The sequence below is a fragment of the Callorhinchus milii genome, unplaced genomic scaffold (assembly GCF_018977255.1).
Source record: "Callorhinchus milii isolate IMCB2004 unplaced genomic scaffold, IMCB_Cmil_1.0 Scaffold6, whole genome shotgun sequence".
NCBI classification, from domain to species: domain Eukaryota; kingdom Metazoa; phylum Chordata; class Chondrichthyes; order Chimaeriformes; family Callorhinchidae; genus Callorhinchus; species Callorhinchus milii.
In genome coordinates, this window is record NW_024704747.1 from 29,778,164 (window position 1) to 29,804,687 (window position 26,524).

Genomic DNA, 26,524 nt, shown 5'->3' on the forward strand with positions numbered 1-26,524 from the left:
CCCCCACATCCACCCACCGGCACTCGGCACATCAGGTCTGACAGCGCGGCCGCCATTGTCACCGCCAATACCCCAATACCCCAATACCCCCAATACCCCCAATACCCCAATACCCCACACACCCCAATACCCCAATACCCCCCAATACCCCCAATACCCCAATACCCCACACACCCCAATACCCCAATACCCCCCACACCCCCCCACACAGGCTACATTGTTATTGTTGTTATTCTTATTATTGTTGTTATTATTATTGTTGTTACTGTTGTTATTATTGTTGTCGTTATTATTGTTGTTGTTACTGTTATTATTATTGTTGTCGTTATTATTATTGGTATTGTTATTATTGTTGTCATTATTATTGGTATTGTTATTATTGTTGTCGTTATTATTGTTGTTGTTACTGTTGTTATTATTGTTGTCGTTATTATTATTGTTGTTACTGTTATTGTTATTATTGTTGTCGTTATTATTATTGGTATTGTTATTATTGTTGTCGTTATTATTGTTGTTGTTACTGTTGTTATTATTGTTGTCGTTATTATTATTGGTATTGTTATTATTGTTGTCGTTATTATTGTTGTTGTTGTTGTTGTTATGAGTGTGTGAGGCCGGCCGGATTGCCGAGGGGTTCGGAGAATCCCCTCGTCAGCAGCAGACATCAGAGAGGGCTCTCCGCACGGTCACCAATTAAAACGATGACCGGTCGGACTCAAGCGAAGGAGCGCGTCTGCGCGCCGTCGGTCCGGTGCAGTCTGCGGTCGCTGCGCTCGCCTACCCGGTGGCCCCACATCCCAACACGCTAACAGCGGCAGATGGGAGACACTGCGACACCGCAGATCACTTCCTCCCGGTCCTCGGCAACAACACCGCCTTCACGCCTGTCGGCCGCGGACCGATTCACAACCGCGTCCGTTAGCCTGCGCTTCGGGAGACGTCCTCGGTTGACGACACTGACGATGCTTTGGTGCCCGTAAAATAAAATCTCTTTTACCGTCGCCTCCTTTTTTCCCCTGAGGTTATTCCCATCATCGCCGCGGCCGCAGTGTGTACTTGCAGAGCAGCAGCCAAGCGAGCGAGCGAGCGAGCAACGCTGGGCTTTTGCTTCGCTTTCTTCTTATTTCTTTGGGGGCGGTTTTATTTTCGTTTGAACCCCAAAAAATCTTCTTGCCACTTTTTTCGCCCACAAAATACGCAGTCAATCCACTTGATGGTATATTCTGTGAAGCTCTTTGAGCCATCTCGAAGACTTGATAAGGCGCGAAACACGGCAGCCAATTGCGCACAGCAGCGTCCCCCAAACAGCTGTGGATTGAGTGAGTGACCAAATTCTTTTTTTAAGGGATTATTATTCCGGAAAGCGATCTGCCAATCGACTAACAACCGGGTTCTGACTTACTGCTGGGCAAACATGGGCAAGTGAAGTTAAGAAATTTGTCAAACTTGCCGGGGAATCGGACCCAGGTCCCTCTCGCTCGCTCGCCGAGTGCTCTAACCACTGAGCTACAGGACTCCACAATATGGTGTCTCCTCAAAATGGAGATAAGAACCTAAGAAGGTGGTAGAGGAAAAAAGCACGAGGGTCCATCGAGTTCGCCTTCCGCCTTTCTGGCAGCCACTTGCACACGTGTCCCCTGAGATGAGGTGGTTGCTGAGTTCAAAATATGCCTTACCGATTTACAGCATAAGTGCCGCGAATCGGCCATTATCTGCGGTTGCCAAACAGCGAGTGCATTGTCGACCGTAGTCCACGTCCGCTGCCAAGTCGCTGATAGGGTAACAATAAAGAAATGCGACTCTAAAATAGTTTTGATCGACTGAGTGAGGCTTACATCGGGCTCGATACGGATAACTGTGCGTCATATTCACATTGTTATCTCAATCCAATTCAAAGTATAGATTTAGACTACATTTTACGTTTTACAGTATGTAAAGTACTTAATCCTCATTCGTCGTCCTGTTACTCCTGACGAGATAAAATGGGTTATACATGTCGGACCACCTGCGCGTCCATGTGGGAGAGTCTTCAGTCCAGTTTTTTGTTTTCCAGTTGTCAAGGTACAGTCTAGGGACGTCTCTGTCTCTTTGTCTCAAGGATACCGGAATGTAATAAAGAGAGTAATTCAATTTGATATGATGGGGTTCTCTCTTAAGTTTGCGTGTGTGCGTTGGGGGAAACTGTCTAGAGTTTTAAATGGTCTGAGATGCTATTTTTTTTTTAAGTCAGCCGGGTGTCTGCCACATACAGAGACCCCTTTTTAAGTGGCTGAATGGTTTTCACCACTGGCTTTTATTTTGCAATATTGAATTTTTAAATGTTTTTTTTTTGAAATAACATGTGGAAATAGGTTGGTAAAAAGCCCTACTCACACTGACTATAACTAGATCGCTTCATTCCACAGTATCCTATAGGTATACTAAGGATGGACTAGATTTGGAAACTTTACAATGTGACCTTGCCGATTTCAACGAGAGCTAAATCATTTTTTTTTGGAAAAAAACACAGATGATTCATTGTCACGGGCGGGATTGTAAATTTAGATCAATTAGAATTAACTCAACCTGCGAGAGTACATCAACGCCGGATTCCAATACCTAAGTTTGCCCCGGTGAAAAATCCTCCCACTTTGGTTCTCACTCTCCCACGGGAATTCTGTTCCCCTGCTCGCTGCTTTTGGAGACTTGCCATTTTTAAATAATAACACTAAATGCCTTTCCTGTCGGGAGGACGTCCCAAGGCGTTGGACAGTCAGGGATTAGGACCCGAGCTGGGGGTTGGGATCAGGAGGGGTGGAGGGTGGGGAGGGCCGGGGGTAGGAGGGTGACCGAAGGCGCGGTCAAAGAGGAGGGTCTTGAGTCGTGCCTTGAAGCAGGCGAGGGAGGGAACGAGGCGAAGGGACTGGGGGATGCAATTCCAAAGGGTGGGGGCAGAGAGGCTGAAGGCCTGACCACCGATGGTGAGGTTTGAAGGCGAGGACGAGGATTTGGGGGATGGATTTTAAAGACAAACATGGTATATAATTGAACATGGACCGATTTGCTTTTACTGTATTTCTTAAAAAAATCACAACAGGTGAAAAAAATATGATTTTATATTTAGATATTAAAGCTGAAAACACCAATCGATTACTTTTTAGCTCCACGCAGTTGCCATCCAATGGGAAGTTGGTTGACGTTTTATCAATGTGCAATAATAAGGGGCAGAAATACAGCACCCAAACCAATACAAATGAACATAGCTAAAAGCAGCACAGAGTGTGGAAGGCAACAGAAGGAAATTGTGCATAATTCGTACCAAATTACTGTTTTGAATGAAGCATTATATGGAAATGAAAGAAATATTTGCAAATGTTCACGATCTTCTAGGTATGTGAGTCAACACATGCTTTGACTCCTGTGACAGCTAGACTGCCAGAATGTGTGAACGTGTGATAAATTATACATTGTTTTAGTGAAAATATTACCGTAAAAATGTACTCAAATCCCTAAAGCATCCTCTCGTGAACCACGTGTTGTAACCTTTTAGCCTCGATCAATTCAGCGGTTTAGTTACATTCACTCTTTTTTAACGTTTAACCTTCTCCACATATTTGTTCCCTCTTGTCTCAGTTAGTCATCATATGCTCGGGATTAAGAATTCTCCTTCATTAAAACTGGAGGGAATGACTTGCTGACAATTCACCCATAAGCCAGCTAGCTCACTGACACATTGGATTGATTTGCATAGACGTTGTGAATCAAATGATAGTCAGGCAATGTCTATCACTTGCACAGTGAATTTCCTGATCTAGGTCAGGCCACTCATAAGACTTTTCAGGCAAGGCAATCAATCCACTTCCCTACAAAGAGATAGGGAACTCGCGCTCTCTCTCTCTCTCTCTCTCCTCTAAACCTTTCCTATTTTTTAAATCAACCGTGCTAACCCTGCTGGTGTTGGCACTATCTTTTATTAACGTGTCAAACCTGATATCATGATCGATTGTCACTAAACATTCTCTGACAGTACAAACAGACAGATATAGGCCAACGTGTGCCCTGTGTATAGTGGTTTAGCAGCAGAATAACTAGCACTTTGGCTCAGGCAGGAGGAAGGTAGTAAGAGAGAAAATGAATAAATAATAGATACGGAAATACATTCAAGCCTTCTTTTATCACCAGGAACTACTATGACATTTAAAAGCCCAAGCTTGTTTCCTGTTTGCAGCTCCATACTATGAGGCTTGGAGACAAAAGTCTCCAATGGATCAATATGTTGTTTACTTTTATTCACAACAATTTTCATTTAGTGATTCTGGGCAATGTTCTATATAAAATTCGATGTCTTTATCTTTTCAGAGACCTGTTGGGTATTGGTTAGAGCACTTGCCTCGCAAGCGAGTGGACCTAAATTTGTTTCCCACGCGGGGTGAAACATTGGGCAGTTTCCTTACTCCACATGCCTCTGGTTACCTCGCAGTAAGTAGGAACTGTTTTTTAGTCGATTGGCGGATCGCTTTTCCAGGGGTAATTATCCCTTCAAAAAATAAACAAACAATTTGGTCACTCAATCCACGACTGTTTGCGTAACACTGCTGTGCTCAATTTTCTCTCCGTTTCCAGTTCTTCAATACTTTTTCCCATGGTTTTCCATTACCTCAAATCCTTTGAAACATGTTAAACAGCTCATTCCAGATGGGGAAATTAGACAATATTTTAATACCTGTCTCAGATTAATTTCCTCCTTATAAAGTTTGGTCAATAGTTATTGGCACATATTCATTTGTGCAAATTAAAAATAAACTCTTAATCACCACTTGATGAATAACTCTAATGTACAAACTGTCACAGGTTCCCAATTCCCAAGGGGACGAAGCACACTTTCTGTTAGCCTTAATAAATTAACATGCTTTTTCATGTAAATAAATGTCAACACACTTTAACTTTGCCTGTGATTAAACGTCTCAAGCAGCGAACGGACACGCAGAAATCCAGACACTGTCAAGATTACAACAGACAAATATCTATTGCGCAATAAATTGAATCTGCGAAGGGAAGATAACTGCTTTATCACTTGACAATAATGGATGAAACCGAACAAACAAAGAGACAGAAGAAGGCCAGTTGGCATTCTCGCACTGGTGAGAGATGATAACAGGGTGTGTGTGCAGGTGACTCTATTACATTAAAACATTTACAACCTTTCGAACCGCTCCAGAGAAATGCCGAGAAAAAAAAAGAAATGATAAGCTCAGAATATAATATTAGGAATTGAGACCCAGCCTTGTTAAAAATCTGAAGTGCTGTTCAAATAGATCATAGAAATGTAGAGGTGGCAGGCTGCCTGTGTGTCGGGGGTCACATTCACCTACAAATACAGTTTACAAAACAGTGAAGCACTTTGAGTCCGCAAGGATGGCTTCTAGAGATTTGTAATTCAACTGATTTGCTGTTACTTCTCACTGTTCAGCCATCTTGTACTCAAAACCCTTACTTTTGAATGGATTCATTCATAACGCAAATAGATCAAATTTGGAAACGGGCAAACCTTTTTTCATGGGGGCAATGGATTGTTACTCTTGCTGTCAGGCTGTGTATTTACACCAATATAGAAAATTAGCTTGTGCAGAAAACCTTTTGCAAATAAATGCAGGCAAAAGAAAAGAAAATATTTGGGGTATGGGGAGAATGGAGGGAGTGTACAGGCTAAATTACACTGATGTTATTTCCTTTTTTCTAGATGCCAAGCAAAGCATATGACATGGGACTGCTGCTTGAAACAGTCAGTGTAAGCGTCCCACAAATACGAAGCATTCCAAATCATTTCTCATGCGTCCGGAGGGCAAGGTGATCAAGAAATGTCTAATACTGTCCAACTTAATAAATTACAGTTTACGCATTATTATTCAGACGTGGTATGAAAATAGAAGCTTTGTCCGTGTATACTGTATTCAATACTGCGCACAAACATTGTTCTAATCTATACACCACAATGAAACAATCCTTTCAATCGGTTACTGACATCATCCCAATCCAAATCCATTTGTTTGATCAATAATCTGTTTCTCATTGCTGGCTTAATAAAAAGGTCAGCAATACGACCCCCACCCCCTCTCCCCACTTCCCCCTCCCCCCCCCAACAAAATTTCTAACGGTGAAAATAATTAATAGGCTGTGAGTTAACTGAATCATAAATCGTACTGCGCGCCAGCTATAGAATATTTGTGAAGAAGATAAAAAGCATGATGGCCTTCCACCTGAACAATGTTAAATGAAGTGAAGCTGGACAAGATGAAAGGATTTATGTGGAAGAGAATGAATAATTCACGAGGAGTGCAGACTGCTCCAATTCTTCAAGGCAAACCCTCCAGTTCTCTTGGATGAGGCGCTGGTAACAACACTGGTTTTTCTCCTTCCACTTTGATTAGTGAATTCATATGATTCGGTTTCACATTACACACTTAGGTTTACAGCTAAGCATTATTCCGTGACAATGCCACATTTCTGGAAGACGCTGGAATGTCCTGGTCTCCACTGCTTTGCTTATTATTATCATTATTATTTTATTTTTTCTGGACAATTATTTTCTAGGGCACAAAGTCAAACATCTTCAATGGTATTTCAGATAAAAGTCCTGTGTCAGCATTCGACAGATGGTAGGAACCCGCAAATAAAGATTCACCAAACATATATTTTTACCAGACTATTGGGGAACTGCACTTTACTAAGGCTGCAAATAGACCATTGATTGTGCTGCAACCCTAGTTTACAGGGTTCTTAAAAAAAAAGCAGAGGTTATATTTGTTCAGTTCATCTGGAACAAGTGACATGTTTTGTTGACTTTGAAAAAAAACATAGCAACAGAAGCTCCCTAGCAACAAAGCTCTCTCTCCGCGATTCAATGATCCTGTATAACACTCATTTTTCGCCCACAAAACACGCAAGTCAATTCACTTTACAATATATCCTGTGAAGCGCTTTGAGACGTCTCGAAGACGTGAAAAGAGGCCTCGAAGACGCGATGAACTTGCCCAACGTTGCGCCCACCTGCCTTTGTCAGACATCAAAAGACCAGTCCCAGCAAAACAGCAGGAGAACGAGAGGCACGTTTAAACATGGCAGCAAAACTGTCATCAGGGAATCATTCACCACACACAGCGTATTACATTGATGCCATTCCATTCTTCATTCGTACAGGACCTCAACTGGTTTAGGAGATGTAACTGCTGTTGTTATCGCTATGCTTTGCTGAACAACAAATATAAAAATAGCATGAGGGGGTGGGAGGAGTACCGTATTTTGAGAGTCTGGAAGATTGAAAATAACATCCGCGTGGATTGATGTGACTTTAAAATACACGCAGTAACTTACAGATGTGTGGCTAAAGAATATGTGTTATGAGGAAAACTGACTTGATTTTACTGCATTGAGAAGATTCATAATAAAACTAGCTCGCATTTATGTAATATCTCTCACGTTGTGGAGATGTCGCAAAGCGCTTCACGGAATATATGGTAAGTGCAATGACTGTGTATTGTGTGGGCGAAATGCGGCAGCTAAATTTGGATTGGGAGGGGAATATAAACCAGATTAACTGGGAGACAAACTCCATTTCACAAGCCACTTGAGTCACAAGGCAGTTGGAATCTAAAAATGAAAAAGATTGGGACAATCAGCTGGACATAAATCACAAAGGTTGATGCTGCTGTGTGGACAAGCGTAGCAGCTGATCTGTACCAGCAATGTCCCACTAACAAGTGAACTTCAACATTGAGGGAAAGGGAAAAAGAAAACAAGGGAAGATAAAGAAAAATGGGGAAAATAAAATGGAAGACAGAGAAGTAGGGATCCCAGCTTAGGGTGAATGAGAGCCAATGCTCACATGTGGAGAGCATTAAAAGCCTGAATCAGTGATGCAAACTACAGTATTTTAAGGAATAATATTTCCTACAATTATTTCCAATTGTATATAGGTTCAGTTCATTATTTTGTTGATTCATGCAATGTTTATTTCCAAAGAGCGTGTTTGCCAACAGTTCTAGATTACAACTATCTGGTTACATGATTAGTTACAAGAGAATAGGCATTGCTATTGGAAGCTCAATCTGCATATGACAAACATTACCCACTGTTTATTTACCTGCAGGATGTGTACTTACATGAAAGCCTTTTGGCAGAAGATTTCCTTTCAATGATCATCATTTCAAGTGATTTAATGATTTAATCTGAACAAGTTGCTAATAGCCACTTTTCTGCTGCGCTCCTCACACAGGGCAGCATCCCAGAGCGCTGGACAGGGGTGGAGCTCGACGCTGAGCCGGGGGGAGGGGGAGGTGACCGAAGGCACTGGTCGAAGTGGAAGGTCTTCAGGCGCGACCTGAAGATGGGGAAGGAAGGGGCGAGGAGAGAGAGGGAGAGAGGGAGAGAGTCCCAGAGTTTCGGGACGAAGTGGCTGAAAGCGTAACCGCCGATGGTGGAGCGCAGGGCACGAGGGACAAGCAGGAGACCGGAGCCAGTCGAGCGGAGGCAGCGGGTGGTGGGTGGGGAGGAGCAGGTCGGAGAGGGAGGGAGGTACCCAGGGCAGGTTGGGATTTACATATAGCTGATCTTTCTTTTGTCTAAATTATTTACCCAATATTAAAACCTTTGCTTGTGTGCACCGAAACAGGAACAGCAATTGTCCACTCCACCACCATTACTAAAGCTCTTTTCGAAACTGATCCTGAATACTGCTGCGTATTCCATATTCTGGGTTGGTCCAGTGTGTGTGGCAGATCAATCATCACTGGAGCAGCTTTCCTCCTGTATCTGGTCTAAGAAATCCTGTCAAATCCTATTATGTGTAACAGTTCGGGAAAAAGGAGACTTTTTTTAGGTTTAACATTTAAGTTTGCATCTGTCCTTTTCTAACTTTAAAATCCAGTTCAAAACGTTTTGTGTATTCAACCTTCTTTCTCTTTTCTTCCTCCAGGTTCCATTCTGAAAAGTAAGCAGCTTCTTTTTCAACATAAAAAGACAAAAAAAAAAGGCATTTCGTTGTCTGAAAAGTATCTTGAAATGCTGATTATTTAGCCACATATTGACTATGAATGTGATCGTACGTTTTTGAATCTCTTATTCCATTATTGAGGTGCAAACATTGATTTAATGTTAAGATTTTACAATAAACTATTCTTTTAAAGGATGAGCTAACATTACAATGGCAATAAGTGGTTAGAATGAATATAATCACCTACAAAATACAGTCAATTCACTTTACAGTATATTGTGTGAAGTGCTTTGAGACATCTCAAAAACATGATAAGGCGCTGTTATCAAATGCAAGATTTATTATTGTTATTATTATCTGTAGGATATTATATATTATTTACCTGTAATACACGATGAAATTACAGGCAATCATTTCCCCAGTTTATATACGGTCCAACCCTTCAAAATGCTCCACAGTGGGACGAGAAGAGTCAGGTTTAATACCGTTCCATCTGTGCAGACTGCTGATTCTGCTGTCTAATGTGTTGATGTGAGTGTGTGCTCACACGCCCTGATTGTGAGTCAGATTTTAGTACACCCAAACGCAAAGTAATACGTATCAGGAACAAAAAAATAGCCTATTCCAGGGTACAATAAAAATGACTAATAATAAAAGTAAGACTGTTTAAAGATAAAATGGGCAGTAAATTAAGAATACTTTGTGGTTGCAGTTAATGATGGATTTATAATTGAGGATTACTGTTTCTATATTTTCCACTTTTGCTAAATCCAATTAACGTTGACTATAGTATGTGGTCTCTCACATAATGCTCTCCGAAACCAATGATATTATTGTTATTAAACCTTTGGGACCATCATGTGACAGTGTGATGAAAGGCATTAAATAAATTTTATTCCGCTTTTATTCTGTGGCAAAGTGCAATAATCTCAACACTCACAATGCCTCATTGCAGAACAGATTGGAATAATTTCTACTGTTAGCTTAAAAAAAAAGCTGCTGAACAGAATTTTTTTGAGCGTCCTTGAAAGCTTTTGGTTTCCTGGCAGTTTTCCTCATGGCGAACTCAAAAGACTTACCATTTTTAAAGAAACAAAAATAATAAGAAGATTCAATTGAATAAATCGACCAGTGAATTGACCATTGCGTCATAAAATAGTTCACTGGTTTTACAGGTTTTTATCAAACTTCGGTTCCGAAGACATTCTTTTTTGGGTTCAGACGGATGTCTGACGCGTGTGGAAACCCATCATCGTGCTTAAGAGAATCCAAACCAAACTGAGAACTTCATGCCTCCCACCTACACGTGGACTAAAACATTAAATGCTGACACCTTTAAAGGTAAATCCCTATTTCCGTTTTATAGATGGACACAGGTTTATACTAAATTTGGATAAAATATTCTTGCTGATTTTCTTTTATAGGCACATTAATAACCCTTTTATTTCTCAGCATGGCCATAGATGAGTGACTTACACATTTCAAGGCAAATTGAGTGAAGCATATTTAAATTCCTATTGTCAACACAAGACTAATACAATTATTACCTTTGCCTTTATTTTAAAGAAACAAGTAGATGATCAGAAACAGGCATTTAAGTTAGTTAACTCCAGTTAAATATACTTAGTTAATTTTTAATTATTAAGTTTATTACAGTAGTCATTGTATACAAACACACTCTTTTTTTGATCAGTATACTGTAAAAGGATTAGAAGACAGTAAGTTGACCACATACTTTTCAAGGACAGAGTAGCTGAGAACGGTTAAAACAGAAGTCAAAGTCTATAAAAAGCCCAATGTTTTGGTCTGATGGTGCAAAGCTACTGGATGGCAAAATATAGAATAATGGCAGTTTGTGAATAAATGAATAATGATGAAAACCTTGGTTTACTGTGACCAGATCCATCTGATTTCCTGGCTTTGATGGAAGACTTCATTGAACCCTAATCGCTTGCAGTGATTTGCAATGCCTGCATTGGAAATGGTTGCACGGATTCATTTGATACAGTGCCTTATCACGTCTTTGAGTCGTCTCAAAGTGCTTCACAGATTATGCTGCAAAGTGAATTGACTGTATATTTTACGGGCAAAGCGCGGCAGCCAATTGTGCACAGCAGCGTCCTACAAACAGTCGTGATTGAGTGACCAAATTATTATTTTTTGTCAAGGGATTATTTCCCTGGAAAAGCGATTCGACAATCAACTAACACTCGGGTTCCTACTTACTGCTAGGTAAACGGAGGAGTGTGGGGTAAGGAAACTTAACCAACGTTTCGCCCTGACCCGGGAATCAAACCCAGGTCCTCGAGCTTGCGAGCCAGGTGCTCCAACCACTGAGGACCACTACAGGACTCCACATAGAAACCAGAGAGGTCCCATGTTCCATTCTGGGCCTGTCCTGATAGTTAATTTCAGCCTGGTCAGCTGAAAAGAGCCCTCAAGCTCCTCTTTAGCTTTGGAAGAGGATAACGTATTCAGTTAGCTTGATGGATGATGCATGTTTGGATATTGAGAAAGAACAGGCCTGGGCTTTGGTTACGATTGCCGCTTACTCCCCACAATTAAATGACTTGCTGAGTCTGGCTTGCTTGGCTCACAGATAAAAAACTGTCTGCCAGGATAAGGTTCTGGAGGTGCTACTGAACCACATCTTTGGATAAGTCAGTTCTAAACACAGATGGTAATCAATCAATGACCAGAATGGTTTGGTTGCTAAGAAGGCTGCTTGAGGTCACGATATTGGACTCAATTAAGAAATAGCTTGTTGCTAAAATGGGATGACAGTAGGCAAAGTAAGGAAGAGAACAAATGTGACGAACCTGCCTTGCCATTTCGTGAAAATAATTACCAGGAAATCCACTGCACAATATAAATAATAAAATAATAATCCTTGCATTTGATATAGCGCTTTTCACGTCGGGAGAGGACGTCCCAAAGCGCTTCACGGAACACACTGTAAAGTGAATTGACTGTATATTTGTGGGCGAACACGGCAGCCAATTGCGCACAGCAATGTCCCACAAACAGTCATAGATTGAAATGACCAATTTATTACTGTTTTTTTGGTTTTGGAGGGATTATTATTAGGCTCTGTGTGGAGTAAGGAAACTTGCCCAAGGTTTCGCCCTCTGCCTGGAATTGAACCCAGGTCTCTCGCTTGCAAAGCGAGTGCTCTAACCACTGAGCTACAGGACTCCACTATATAACCTGGAAGTTCAGGAACTTCAGATGTGAGAAATCTAATTTATTCTTAAAATGCACAAATATACAAAAATAGTTTTTTTCTCCCTCTATTCTTCACGTAGATTAAAAATTAGCCAAATGTATTTGCAAGATTGATCTATAAATGACATCTGTACAATGCCAAGCCAATAAAAGTTCACACCGAGTCAGTTATTATGTACAATAAAAAAAAAGTCACCTTTATTGTTAGCTTTGTTTTTGTAATGCAGTCTTACCATTATTTGTGGTAATAGTAGCATTATCCTGCATGCAGTTCACTAATACACTACTAGTCAATAGGCTTTAATAAAAGGAGTTTACATTGAACTTTCACTTTGTGTAAGAACACACAAAAATCACCTGGATGCAATTAAACAAGTCCATCATTGTTGATCTGGTGAAAAAGACTGGGGGGAGGGGGGCATTTTCCATTGAGAACAGTTCTAGTGCAACATGAATCATTTCACAAGACAGAAAAGTCTGCAGAAAGGACACAGTATAAAGCAGTATAAAGGATTAAAGATGTTGTGGCAATAATAACAATTTTCTCAACATTTTCAATGCAGGCAGTGCTTTAGATTTGGATATCTGTCTCGTTCCCAGTTTCCAACGATCACTCCATAGAAGCAAGTGAATCATGATCCCAATTCTGCCCCCAACTGAATGTTGGCTTATACTAAAGGCATACAGTAAAGGAAATGAAAGCCCCAAGAATTAATTATCCCTTTTTGTTTCTTTTGGGAAGTTCATTGATGAAAAAGTGCTATGGATGAAAGTAAGAAAAGTTTCCAGTACTGACCTGAAATAATTATCATTAGCTTTTGTTTCTTTTAAAATATATGTACAAAAATGCAGAAAAGTAAATTAAAATGATTCTTTACAGTATGTATATTTTTCTTTAGAAAATTCAAAACCACGTATTTTTGAGCATTTTAAGCAGACTGCAACATACTCTGTACAAGTTCTGGTTTTACCACATACAGTAGTCCACTTGGTTTGGGAAACTAAAAAAGAACGAGTGAACGAAAGTGTTTTTAATGAGTAGCAAACTATTACTAACGAGATGGAGACATGAGATTGTAGTGAACAAATTCTCACGTGATCACTGGTTTATGGCTTCCCATATTTCAATGACTTCTGGACACTGGAAGGAACAGCGTACAAAGCAGCGTAGGCAATTAACATGCATCAGTGATAGCGACCAAACTATTTATAATGATACAGAGCACATCATCTCACCCGTCAGAAGCTCGCAAACTAGATGTAACGTGGTGTCTATTTGATGAAACAAAAAAAATAAAACAGTGGTCAGGCCATCTTTTTGCCCCACAAGAACCACAGAGTGAAACAGCACAGCTATTTACGCAACCGAGTTGTTTTTTTTTTGATTTGCCACGTCAATTGTCAACCTTACTGAGCGCTGAAGATGGCTAAACAACACTGCAGGAATAAAAGCGGAGCAATTTCTAGTGTAGCTCAACTCCGGCCAATTCTGGTTTGCTGAGCAAATCTCTTCTGGCCTTCTCCGTTTTTAATCCATTCATTCGTGTCAATACAAAACCGACACACAGTAATTGTCCCAGCAGAACATGGACTTAAATCGCATCTGCTCAGAGTCTGTGAATGACCCACGTAAAAATAACCTGCCAAATACCAGTTTGTAAGTAACAGTAACAGGCACGTATTAGAACTGTTCCAATATAGCACGACACACTTTAGTAAAGCACCTCGGAACTTAAGAGCCATTCTGAAACACTTAATAGATTTTTTTTTCCTTAAAATTGACTCATGGGTTAATGATTTTTTCATGCACAATGGATGAGTGCAGCATGCTTCCATGCAAGACACTTTTGTACATGTTAAACAAACACTTGATTCAAAACCTCCAGCCTGATATCCTCTTCCCTTAATGGTCGTTCTCGACACCTCTTCCCGTTAAACATAAAAAGCCCCATTTAGAAAAATAGACAGGAAAAGTAAACGAGTTGTGAATTAGAAAACATATGAAAAATGTCTGTCAAAGCTTTCTGGTGAAACCATGGGACTGTAAGCGGCTTGGAATGCGAGATATTAAGGGTAAAATATACCGACGTTGTACATTTAAATGAAGCACAGACATTTTAAGTAACGTTTCCTGGTCCCTTTGTCCATCTGATCCGTACAGTCTTTTAGCCATTTTGACACACTCTCCCCTTACAGCAGTGTCAGCTGGCAGTGGGAACAGTAACCTCTCGTGCAGACTGCTGCCTCCTCTCTGCTGTAGAGAGTCACAGTATCTTGACGAGGGTCACTGGCTTGGTTTAGGCCCTGACCTTACAACATTAGACATGTCAGTTTGGCTTAGATCTCCAAATGGAGTCCAAATGTTGACACAATTGGGTCACACCTTCAAAGGCTGTAAACAATATTGCATCACAACTGGAACTTATGTTGATTTTTTTTTGTTTGTTTGGGTTTTGGTGGGTTTTTACTTTTTATACTCCCTGACATATCTGATTCTGTCATCTTTTTCTTTCTCCTCTCTGTCATTTTCCGGTTTGGTTACGCTATCGTAAGATGGCGGAGAGGTGGTGGAAGGAGTTACATCAGTTTTTTCTGTGGTGGAGTTTTCGTTAAATTTATCGATCACCATTTCTTCTTTGCCCGGCAGAAGCTCTCCCCCTTTGCCTTTCTCCTTGAACATAAAAGAGGCTTGTTTGACTGTTCGCCGTATCAGATAGCTCCTAAAAGCTTTCTGGATTATGGTGGCCGACACAGCTTCCTGTTTGCGACGTAGAGTAGTTGTAATTGGCTCGTAAGATACCTTAGAAGGGTTGGATGCCATGAATCGATCTTCCATTTGCTGTCGAAGGGCATCCATCTCCCCACCCTCACCCAGCACGCGTTTGGTGAATGCAAACAAGATGTCGAGGCAATGGATTCTATTCCCACTCACCATGGGCAGGTCCATGGCTATAAGCTGTACCTTGTTCGGTTTCGCTACACGGAGAGGTGGCTCCAAGGCATCAGCAAAATCGTGCAATTTACCGTACTCCATGAACTGGGTTGCATCCGAATCGAACTTCTCCCACACTTCATAAAACATCTCAAAGTCGTCCTCACTCAGAGGCTCAGCGCTCTCTTCCATCGCAACACTGAAGTTCTCCAAAATGATGGCGATGTACATGTTTATGACGATCAAGAAGGATATGATGATGTAACTGACGAAGAAGAAAATGGCCACCGGCGGGTTTCCGCAGTCTCCTTTGACGGAACTGCCGGGGTGATGTTTTTGGGGGTCACAATCGGGAGGCCCGCTGTTCAGGTTTGGAGCCAGCAAAGCGTCCCAGCCTGCTGAGGTGGTGATCTGAAACAGGCAAATCATACTGTTTCCGAAGGTTTCAAAGTTGAACAAGTCATCGATTCCGGACTCCCTCTTCACGTAAGAGAAGTTGGACATTCCAAATATGGCGTAAATGAACATGACCAGAAACAGCAAGAGTCCGATGTTGAACAAGGCAGGAAGGGACATCATCAAGGCAAACAGTAAGGTACGGATTCCTTTCGCGCTCTTGATTAAACGGAGGATCCGGCCAATTCTGGCAAGTCTGATAACTCTGAATAATGTCGGCGACACAAAGTATTTATCAATGAGGTCAGCTAAGAACATGCCTAAAAGAAAAATATAAGATATTTGAGAAGTTGTGTCACTTTTGCCTATCAGCAACTTAATATATTACATACAAAACATCAAATCTGCTGTGTGTCTTAAGGCTGAATATTGACTTCTCTCAAAAGTTGTTATCAAATCTAACAATATCAGAAGTAAGGGTTGCCAGCTTTTATATTACAGCATTTCCTCGCACAGAGTTAGAGGTATTCTCACACGTTAACTTTCGATTCTTAACAACATTAATTATTACTATTGTTGTTATTATTACAATGCATTATGTTAGACCTCATCAAAGCAGCACATTCCATTCTAAGGTCAGGCAGTTCTTCATGAATTTAAACATTCAAAGATTTGAAACTCGCCTTTGACACAATAGGTTACAAACGATTCTTACCTATGACGGAAAGTATGACGACCACAAAGTCAAATACATTCCAGCCTAATGTAAAGTAATAATAGCGAAGTGCTATGAGCTTAAGCACGCACTCCGTGGTGAAGAGGACAATGAAGATAACGTTGATCAAATATAAGATGTTATCCGTTTCTTTACTCTGGAGATCGGTCTCCACCATCATGGTGACCATGTTAAGGCAAATGAGAATCATGATCAATATATCAAAGACTTGCTTTGTCACCAAGTCAAACACCATCCCTTGGATTTCGTTCTACAAAAAAAACAAGGTGAAAGAACATATTTTACACCTTAATTATTCCTAGCAGTACAGACGGATACTACCCTTTCTCTTTCTGTCCTGTCCTACCGATGTATTCTTTACGTACCAGTAAACAGGCTTTAAGCATGTATATATAACCGGGAATGTAATTCAATACATTATTAATTGAAAGCAGGCCAGTAAAACAGCTCAACTGCACTCAGTGTACACATTTCTGCCCGCAAAGTAAGCTATTCCCTTGCTAATGCACTGGAAAATTGTTGCTTTAAATGTTAAAAATGTTGGCGAGGAAAGAATGATTTAGCAAACAATATCCTGGTCTGAAAAAGCCTTTATTCGATTGTAATCTATAAAAAGTTAAGACATAAATGACTTAAGTCAACTGCTTCCCACTGAGATCACAAATACCGTAGTCTTAAAGTGCTGAAAAATACAATTAAAATAAGTTTGTTTTTACTTTGCACAGATTGTGTCATTGGTGGTAATATTTGAATACCAGAATAGGTGTTGCTATATATCTCATTGTCTATCTAGAGATTCACTACCAGGAAATGGGGACTTTAATGATACAATAATGCACTGTTTTCTCGTTTCATAATGGCTACTTCTGAACCTCCACATGTGTACATATCTACTTAACAATGTCAATTATCAATCACACTATCACTCTCCACAACAACAACTTGGATTCACGTGGGGTAGCATCCCGGAGCGCTTGAAAGTGGCAGAGTCTGATCCCGAGCCAGGGGGAGAGGGAGGGGGGGAGGTGACCGTACGCACGATCAAAAAAGGATGGTCTTTGGGTGAGATTTGAAGATGGGAAGGGAGGGGGCGAGGCGGAGGGATTGAGGGAGAGAGTTCCAGTGGCTGAAGTCATGGCCACTGGCAGTACAAGTGGATGTAAACTCAAGTTTGGTGGATGTAACAAACATCTCTGTGCTTCGTGCAGTTACAGGGAAGTTTGCTATAAACAAAGGCCACTCTTACCATAGGTCTAGGAATCGGCTTCTGTGGTTTCTTGGAGCCCAGCTTTTTCATTGCATTGTAATACTTCTTCTGCTCTTCAGTCATGAAAATGTCCTGACCTCCAAAGTAAAGGGATAAAAGCAAAATTGGTGACAACCACGTACACCGCTGAGAATTGGCTAATTTTCATGACATCTAGTAGATTTTTGATGAATTATACACAGAAAAATATAATAATAATGAATAATAATCCTTGGATTTGATATAGGGCCTCATCATGTCTCAAAGCACTTCACAGAAGATACTGTGAAGTGGATTGACTGTGTATTTTGTGGGCGAAACGTGGCAGCGAATTGTGCACAGCAGCGTCCCACAAACAGTCTTTGAGACATCTCAATGACGTGATAAGGCGCTGTATCAAATGCAAAGATTATTATTAATATTGGGTGTCAGTTTTGAGTCTAATCATTGGGATACAATCAGGTGGTATGGGTTCACCCTCATCACCAGGTATTGACAGACAGAATTTCCAACAAAGGAATAACTCCCTTCATGTTGGATTTTTCACCCCTTTTTGCAACAAAATATTTCTGATCATTACTAAACAAACAGGTGGTTCACATTAACAAACCTCTTCACTCCTCTCCTGTTCATCTACCTCACTGAGTGGAAGTATACAATTGTAAAGCTTGTAGCTTTAGGTACATAACACTCACAATTCTGTTTCACCATCTCAATTACCCGCATCAATTAATGCTGTTATGGTTATTTCATCTTCTATTTGTGCTGTTCTATTTATATTGTCAAATCTATCCGTATATTCAAATTGACTAGGCTTTAATTCTTGAAAGCCTTAAGCCCTGTACATTTCATCCTTACAGTCCGAACAGATTAATTCTTCAAGACTGCGCTTTTATATTCGTTTATATCGATCAAACCAAACTTTGAAATGTTTATTACGGTAAACGATGAACCGTTAAACTGGGTTTGCTACATTTCTTGCCATTTCACGTCATCACATTTTGTTAGTCAAACTTAAAGAGTTTCTTTATGTAATAGAAGAAAATATATACATACAGAGGAGCCCTTTCTATAATGCAGTGTTTGGAAACCAATCAAAATATATGCTGTAGCCAGAGGGAACGTTGTAAATGCATCTCATTCAGTATATCCTACTTTTCAATGTAAAAGTCTGGAAGCTCCACAGTATTTGAGACGGACTTGGCTACTATAGTTCTTCTCTCTCCTGTTATTGCCCTTAATTCTGTTATTGTCTTGCTGTCACAGAGAAGACAGAATTGGATAGACAGGAGAAAGAGACTAAAAAAAATGAACAGAAGAGAGAAAAATAGATCAGGTACACGGAACAGGGAAAAAAAACAGGAGAATAAAACTACACGCAAACAGAGAATCAGATAAGTAAGAGTGGAAAAGTCATCAGCAGGAAACAAAGAAAGGAGAACCAGGTTTACAGAACACAGGAGAATAACAGATACTATAGTCAGAAACACAGATCTCAAAGCAAACTTCAAACAGAGAGCGAGTCAAGATCCAGGAAACAGAGAAAGGAGTTTCAGATTTGAGCAACAGAGAATCAAATGCACAAAACGGTGTTTCTGGTAAAACATACACAGGAAACAGAGTAGACAACAACAAGATTGCATTTATAGAGCGCCTTTCACATCGGGAGGACGTCCCAAGGCGCTGGACAGTTGGGCCGGGACCCGAGCATTGAGGGGAAATGGTCAGGGTGAGGGGAGGGAAGGGAGGGAGCGAGGAGGGGGGAAATGGTCAGGGTGAGGGGAGGGAAGGGAGGGAGCGAGGAGGGGGTAGAGAGTCGAGAGGGGAGCTGAAGGCTGAAGGTCAAAGAGAAAGGTCTTGAGACCGGCCTTGAAGGAGGATAGGGAGGAAGCGGCGAAGGCACTGGGGATAGAGTTCCAGAGCCTCGGGGCTGAGAGGCTGAAGGCCACCGATAGTAGGGCGGTTGGGGCGGGGGTGTGGAGCCGACCGGAGCCAGAGGAATGGAGGGTATGGGCGGGTAAGTAGGGGGATAGTAGGTTGGAGAGGTAGGAGGAGGTAGTAAACGTGGTAGAGATCAACAAAGTATCAGGTGCATCAAATGAAAGATATCTGGTGGACATCACAGAGGATAAGGGATTGAATGGATGGATTTGGGTAACAAGATTAGGTGGAAGGTTGCACAAGTCAGCAAGACAAGACAAGACTGAGAGAGAAGTGATTTTAGCGGCAAAACAGGCAGGAAGACACATGGTCAGAGAAAGACCTTTGGGTAAATGCAAAGATGTTGGCTGAAGTATCTAAAGATGGACAACAGAAAGAGCTTGATTGTCATTGTCATTCCAGACAATCCGAAGAACAGAAAAAAAACCTCCAGATTTGGGACAAGGAGGAAAGAGGGCATTGGCATAGTCTGTGCAACAGAGAAGGTGATTACTGCTGGGTAGGGCTACAGGGTACATGGACATAGATAAAAGCGGTAGGAAAGTGAGTGTGGCTTCAGAAGGGGAGTGGAATGCGTTGAACAGATATGGACCCTTGGACAGATAGACGATTGAACACTGCATTAGATAGCTTCCCTGTGACTCTGCTTAAGTGAAGTCACAAGAGAAAATAATACAGCCAACAACGAAACAAGGGATAGCTACCCAGACACACGATTTGGACCCGAAGAGCAGCAAATCAAAACACACCGAACAGAGAAACCACCACACGAACCAGAAATTCTAGCGACAAAATCTAGAACAGACACGCAACAAGATTCCTTCGTCTCGAACAGATTCACAACACAGATACATACAAGTAGGCGGAAGGGGTTCATTAAAGAAATTCAGGTCAGCGCAAGGAACTCGCACAAGAGAGCAAAAACTGAAACGAAAGCTTAAAAAAGAAACCGAACAGAGAAAGAGACTGAAAACAGCACAGTTTTAAAACTGGTTCAAAATACAAGAAATGCTATAAAGGAGAGAATTGTTCTGCCTCACTCTCAATGCAGAATTTATTGAACCGAATTTGCTATTTTCTACAATTGTTCCTTTTGGAAAATGTTAGTTCCTAATCTTCAAAGGTTAAATCAGTGACCATTCAAACACTGCATTATATTTATAACTAAAGACAGCAGTTGATAAGAGAGAGTGGAATAACAAATCATTCGATGATTTTCAAAGGTGATTTTGTTTTTAGTAATTAAAGAGGTAAATACATTCAATATTTCACAAATCAAATAGGAGGTGATTAATAAGGAGAAAGATAATCTACCAGTATATTTTGTCAAGCATGCTTTCATTTTAAAAAATAATTTTCAATCGCTTTCCTGTAAGCTATAATTATCGGCATTGTATTTCAGATATGATCATTACCCTTTGTAGTTTTCTAGATAATAATAGACAGTCAGCATCACATATCACATTACTTGATAGAAAACATACAATCTAAAGATTTAGGGGGACAAAAAAGGTTAACTATGCCTTCTTTTCCATCCTTGTATTAAACCCATTTTGAGTGATTTTCAGAGAAGTTTCATTCCCGCTGGGGAATCAAATGATATTAGACATTAGAGTACACAGACATTGCCAGTAAAGATGGCCTTATTAGCACTATCTTCTCAATCCCAAACCATGATCTACATAAGCAAACAATTGTCTTTTTCTCTCTGTGGATTGCGAGTGACGACTAACATCTGAACTTGAAGTTTATCTTTACCATTTGCACACACGACCACTGGCATTTACACGGTGCCGGTCACACAGGGCAGCGTCCCAGAGCGCTTGACAGTGGTGGAGCCGAGCCGGGGGGAGGGGGAGGTGACCGTAGGCACGATCGAAGAGGAAGGTCTTCAGGCGCGACCTGAAGATGGGGAAGGAAGGGGCGAGGCGGGGGGGATAGAGGAAGAGCACTCCAGCGTTTTGGGGCGCAGTGGCTGAAAGCCCGGCCACCGATGGTGCAGCGGAGGGCACGAGGGACAAGTAGGAGGCCGGAGCCAGTCGAGCAGAGGCAGTGGGCTCAGGGTGAACACATACAACAAAGCGAGTACCTAGATTCAATTGTAAAAAAAAAAAAAAATGAACTCTTCCCGCGTTAAAGCGATGCTCTCTATCCTTTGGCTGCAGTTGGGAAACAAACATTTTTCATAAGATTCTCAGTGAGAAATAAAAGAGTTTAAAAAGTGATATTTCGACCTGGATTCCTTCATTCAAAATCTCACTGTTGCACCACAATTCAGGAGGGAATTAGATTTACACTTTGTGACATCCTTCTGATGTGAAAGGTGCTTATATATTGGTGTAAACTGTGTTGTATCGCATCTCAACAGAATTTGTATGGGCTAACATGGGCAGAATATATTATATTTACCCCAGGTCCCCATTTGCATCACACATTTTTAGACCCTAAAATATTTTCTTCCCCCTGAGAAATTGCTACTCTGAGCTGGAACAAGATCAAAAAATAGTTATGCTGTTTCCATTGCTATTCCATGTAAAGATATAATGATCTTTCAGAGTTCACGTTTCCTGTAAACAATAATATTAGTAATGTTTATTTTCTCCTGTTAAAAATAACTTATCTTTTTTTTCTGCTGGTTGAAGTTATCGATGATGACACCAATAAATAGGTTCAAGGTGAAGAACGATCCGAAGATGATGAAGATCACAAAATAAAAATACATATACTGGTTCGCTTCATATTTAGGCTGCAGTTCCAGCTGCAGAAAGAGATCAGTTAAAGTTAAACACTTACAACGATTTGGAAGTAAACAAACATCTGTGGTTAATGGTTTGCCCTATTTTCCCAATAATCATGTTATTAAACATTTCCGGGGATAATAATCCTTCCAGAAAATAATAATAATTTGGTCACTCAATTCACGATTGTTTGTGGAATGGATGTCGCTGTGCGCAGTTGGCTGCTGCGTGTTTCACCCACAAAACACACAGTCACTGCACTTTGCGGTGTATCCTACGAAGCGCTTTGAGACGTCTTGAAGACGAGATCAGGCGCTGTATCAAATGCCAGGATTATTATTACTGTTCATTATAAAGGTATTGTGGAGTTTGACAAAACTGTGCTATTTGGTGGAAGTGATCACACAAGAAAACACTTATTCGCTGAGTCCATTAAAAACGGTCAGAAAGTAAATCGCCTCCATCAAAATGGCCTTCGATGGGTTGCAGGGCACCAATTTCTCCCCAGAAGTTTTGTGACAGTTTTGTAGTCGATCCTGCCATTTTGACAAGCGATTTGTAGATTTGCAAACATTCTGTCTTCCTGAAACACTCTCGGGATTTCCCACTCACATCACTGAGCACAGAGCTGTCTGTGGTTTGGGAACCTCTCGCACTGCCTTTACTGAACAGTATGATTCAAAGCAAAAGCGTTGCTCACAAATCAGCGTGGCTGCCCGTGGTATTCATTAACACACACTGCTAGTCTGTACATCTCCCTTCACAGAGAGCTGGACAGCAGAAGCATCAAGCTGTTGTTATTTACCCACAAACATAATAATTAGAGCACAGTGCTATTATTGGAACGCAGCCTGCACACGTGGCTGATCTTTTTGTTACATCGCTGAATTTCTCTAACTTCCCCGATCCTAGCTTGTTAATAAGTGCAACACTGCCGTCAGTCATATTTTTGCAGGAATATACGTCAAAAAAAGTCAATTCGCTTTACAGTACATCCTGTGAAGCTCTTTGAGACGTCTCGAAAAGACGTGATCAGGCGCTGTATCAAATGCAAGGATTATTATATTACAGGTGGCCGTTTGTTAGATATAAGCATTCTGACCGCGATTTCTCTCTAGGTTGGGAATGGTGGTGTGTTGACTAGTGGCCTGTGCTCAGTTCCCGGCATCAGTTTCTTGATTAGCGGATGGATGTCTGCCCAGACATCTCTCAACAACGCTGCCAGCATTTTCCTATCAAACCCAGTTGTCAATCTCCCTCTGGGATGTGAACCTTCAGGGATGGGGAAGCTTTCTCTGGCCTCTTAATCCTCCAGCCCACGCTGACTTGGCAACAACCAACTGCATGTGATTGCTGAATACCATTGAATGTTGGTGACTTAGCAGGTAGGCATTTGGGTGCAGTAGACTGTACTAGTTATCTGATCATAGCATTTATGTTAAGTCAACCGCACTAGATTACTACACTGTGCCCTGGAGTATACTTTCAGCGCATCTGTGACTCTTCGACAGGAATGTTTACATCATAGATTTTGTTTTCCCCCTTGGACAATTATTTAATTTGCTTTGGTATTATTGCACCGCGTTCAAATGCGCAAATAACATTCTTTTCAATGACTGGCTCACCACTTTTACGTCAATCAGTTAATATACAAGGAGAGGGTCAAATATCGAGAGCATTACTTTCGTAAGTGGTATCAATTGTCAACCGGATTAATTTCAATTTTTTTTTAATCTCAAGCAAAATGTCTCTGATTATAAGCCCGGTTGTATACTTACACCACGGGAATCCACAGCAGCATACATAATCTCCATCCATCCTTTGAATGTCGCCTAAATGTGCCAAACAAACAATAGCTTTCAATACAAACTGTAAAACTACAAAGTCAAAGCAATAACAAAAACTTAATTTTTCCCAACGAAAAGTGCAAGAAGTACACGTCTTGAAGACGTGATGAGGCGCTACATCAAATGCAAGGATTATTATTATTATTATCAACATTTCTAACATTGCATCAAATGAAAACTCCCTGCTCTAATTCATCCACAAAACATTTCAAAGATTTTTTTCTGCAATAATAATAATCCTTGCATTTGATACAGTGCCTTATCACGTCTTTGAGACGTCTCAAAGCGCTTCACAGAACATACTGTAAAGTGGATTGACTGTATATTTTGTGGGCAAAACGCGGCAGCCAATTGTGCACAGCAGCGTCACACAAACCGTTGTGGTTTGAGTGACCAAATGACTACTATTACTCTTCTTTTGAGGGGAATTACTAAATGTCATTTTATTTTGTAGGTTAATGCATTTAATCAAATGTTGAAACTAATGTCTCTCTCTCATTTCACTCCGATCTTGAACTGTATCTTGCTGTATTGCTACCCAGCTGAAATATTAACATAGGGACTGGAGCAGGATCATTATTTTTGACTGTGCACACTAGGATCAGTCAGAGGAAGGAACCACTTACTCCAGTCAAACCACGTCGAATCATCCGCTATGGAATGCAATACTATGTATAGATTTGTCTGGTTCCCCTTGGCAATCTTCCGCACCAATTTATTCCTCCCTCTCCTGAATGTTTGATTCCCCTAGTTTCCACAGACTCCAGAAACCCTCCAGAACAACATCCCAAGTGGCCATTTTGCACATGGGAGTGTCAGCAGTGAGTGTCCCTTGGCTGTCCTGATCCTATTCTCACCTGACATCCACAGAGGCCTGTCTAGCAGGAGCACATTGATATCACTCAGGAGTGAGGACCATGGTTGATTTCCTCTCTCCCTGATGCAGGAGGCTTGAAGCCACTTGTGGTACCCTGAGTCCTGCCCAGCAGAAACCACCTAACAGGGACTGAACCTGCTCCCTCATGTGGCTCAGGTACTGGACAAAACCATGGGGACATTGTATATCGATTCGTAGCTTGTTCTTTAGTTTGTACATCGCAGTTTCTGCCTATGAGTGGTATAATTTTGCAATACAAATTTCCATGTATACGGCTATATCGTTTATAGGATTGTTTTCCGGGGGGTAATAATCCCTTGTAAAAAAAAATGTGGTCACTCAACCCACGACTATTTGTGGGACTATTTGCTGTGCGTAATTGGCTGTCACGATTCGCCCATAAAACAAAATATACAGTCAATTTCACTTTTGCAGTATATTCTGTGAAGAGCATTGAGACGTCTCGAAGACGCGATGAGGTGCTGTATCAAATGCAGCAATTATTATTATACATATTATATATATATTTACACATTTACATTCTAGATACATTTTTTTTAAACCTTTACAGTCAAGGTTAAAGCTGGATGTCTTATCTGTTCATTGCAGTCGTGCGCCCTGGGCAGACATCTGTGCCCAGGGAATTTGACAACGCAGCCAGCCAGCACGCCAAGTCACTTGATAAAATACCACACCACCGAGTTCTCAGCAGGCCCTCAATTCTTTGGCCCTTTGGTTAAAATGCCTCAAGATTCTGGGCCAGTTTGGCATCATTCATTCTTTTAACAAATACTGCCAGCAAACTAGCACTCTGTGGGCTCTGATAAACAGGACATTCTGAAAAGCCCAAACCAAATAATATCATAATAAGAATAATACTTGCATTTGATATAGCGCCTTATCAAGTCGTTGAGACGTCTCAAAGCGCTTCACAGTACACCAGATAACACAAAGCTGAACCTGAGCCCCAAACCTGCTGGTTAGTCAAAGTCACAGGCAATCTGCATTGAGAGGATTCAGTCCGACACAATTGACATTTCTGTCTTAATAAAGGCCAACTTGAACTATGGCAGATTTAATTAATTTGATCCTAGCTCTTAACCCTGGTTTATGTGGGCGGCCACAAAGATTTTGGAAAATATTTATATTTTTTTAAAACTTGAATTGGCTGCTGCAGCCGTGTACCAAACAGTCATATATGTACATACTTAACTCAAGGTCAAAAGATAACTGAAAGATTGAAGAGGGCTTAGGAACACCTCGTAGACGAGAAATGGAAAAGGATTCAGAGACAGATCTTGACCATTACTCAAAAACTACAGAACAAATTAATTTTACTGATTTTTCAGAAAGAAAATAAGGTCCATCTAGTTCACCTTCCACCATCCTGGCAGTCGCACGTCATGTCCCAAACTATATACCGTATCCCGAGATATTATTTCCGAACAGAAATCTATCTAATTTGTTCTTGAATAGAATTGAAACTTTCTGCTTCTACCGTCTCCGTGGGGGAACCTGTTTCATATATTTACTACTCGCTCACTGAAGTAATGTTTCCGCAGATGTGTTCTGAATTTACCCCCCTCTTCACTCAATCGCGAGCCATGCCCCTCTGGGT

At 41.0% G+C, this 26,524-nt stretch overlaps 1 protein-coding gene across 1 annotated transcript in view; it reads right to left on the reverse strand.

Moving 5' to 3' along the window:
- Positions 1 to 12,258: 12,258 nt before the first annotated feature.
- scn1laa (sodium channel, voltage-gated, type I-like, alpha) overlaps positions 12,259 to 26,524 on the reverse strand; it is a 42,944-nt gene continuing 28,678 nt past the window's right edge. The window contains 5 exon segments of the mRNA XM_007889827.2: positions 12,259 to 15,841; positions 16,237 to 16,507; positions 17,504 to 17,608; positions 22,065 to 22,202; positions 23,961 to 24,014. Coding sequence (XP_007888018.2) covers positions 14,658 to 15,841; positions 16,237 to 16,507; positions 17,504 to 17,608; positions 22,065 to 22,202; positions 23,961 to 24,014 — 1,752 coding nt within the window. The 3' untranslated portion in view covers positions 12,259 to 14,657.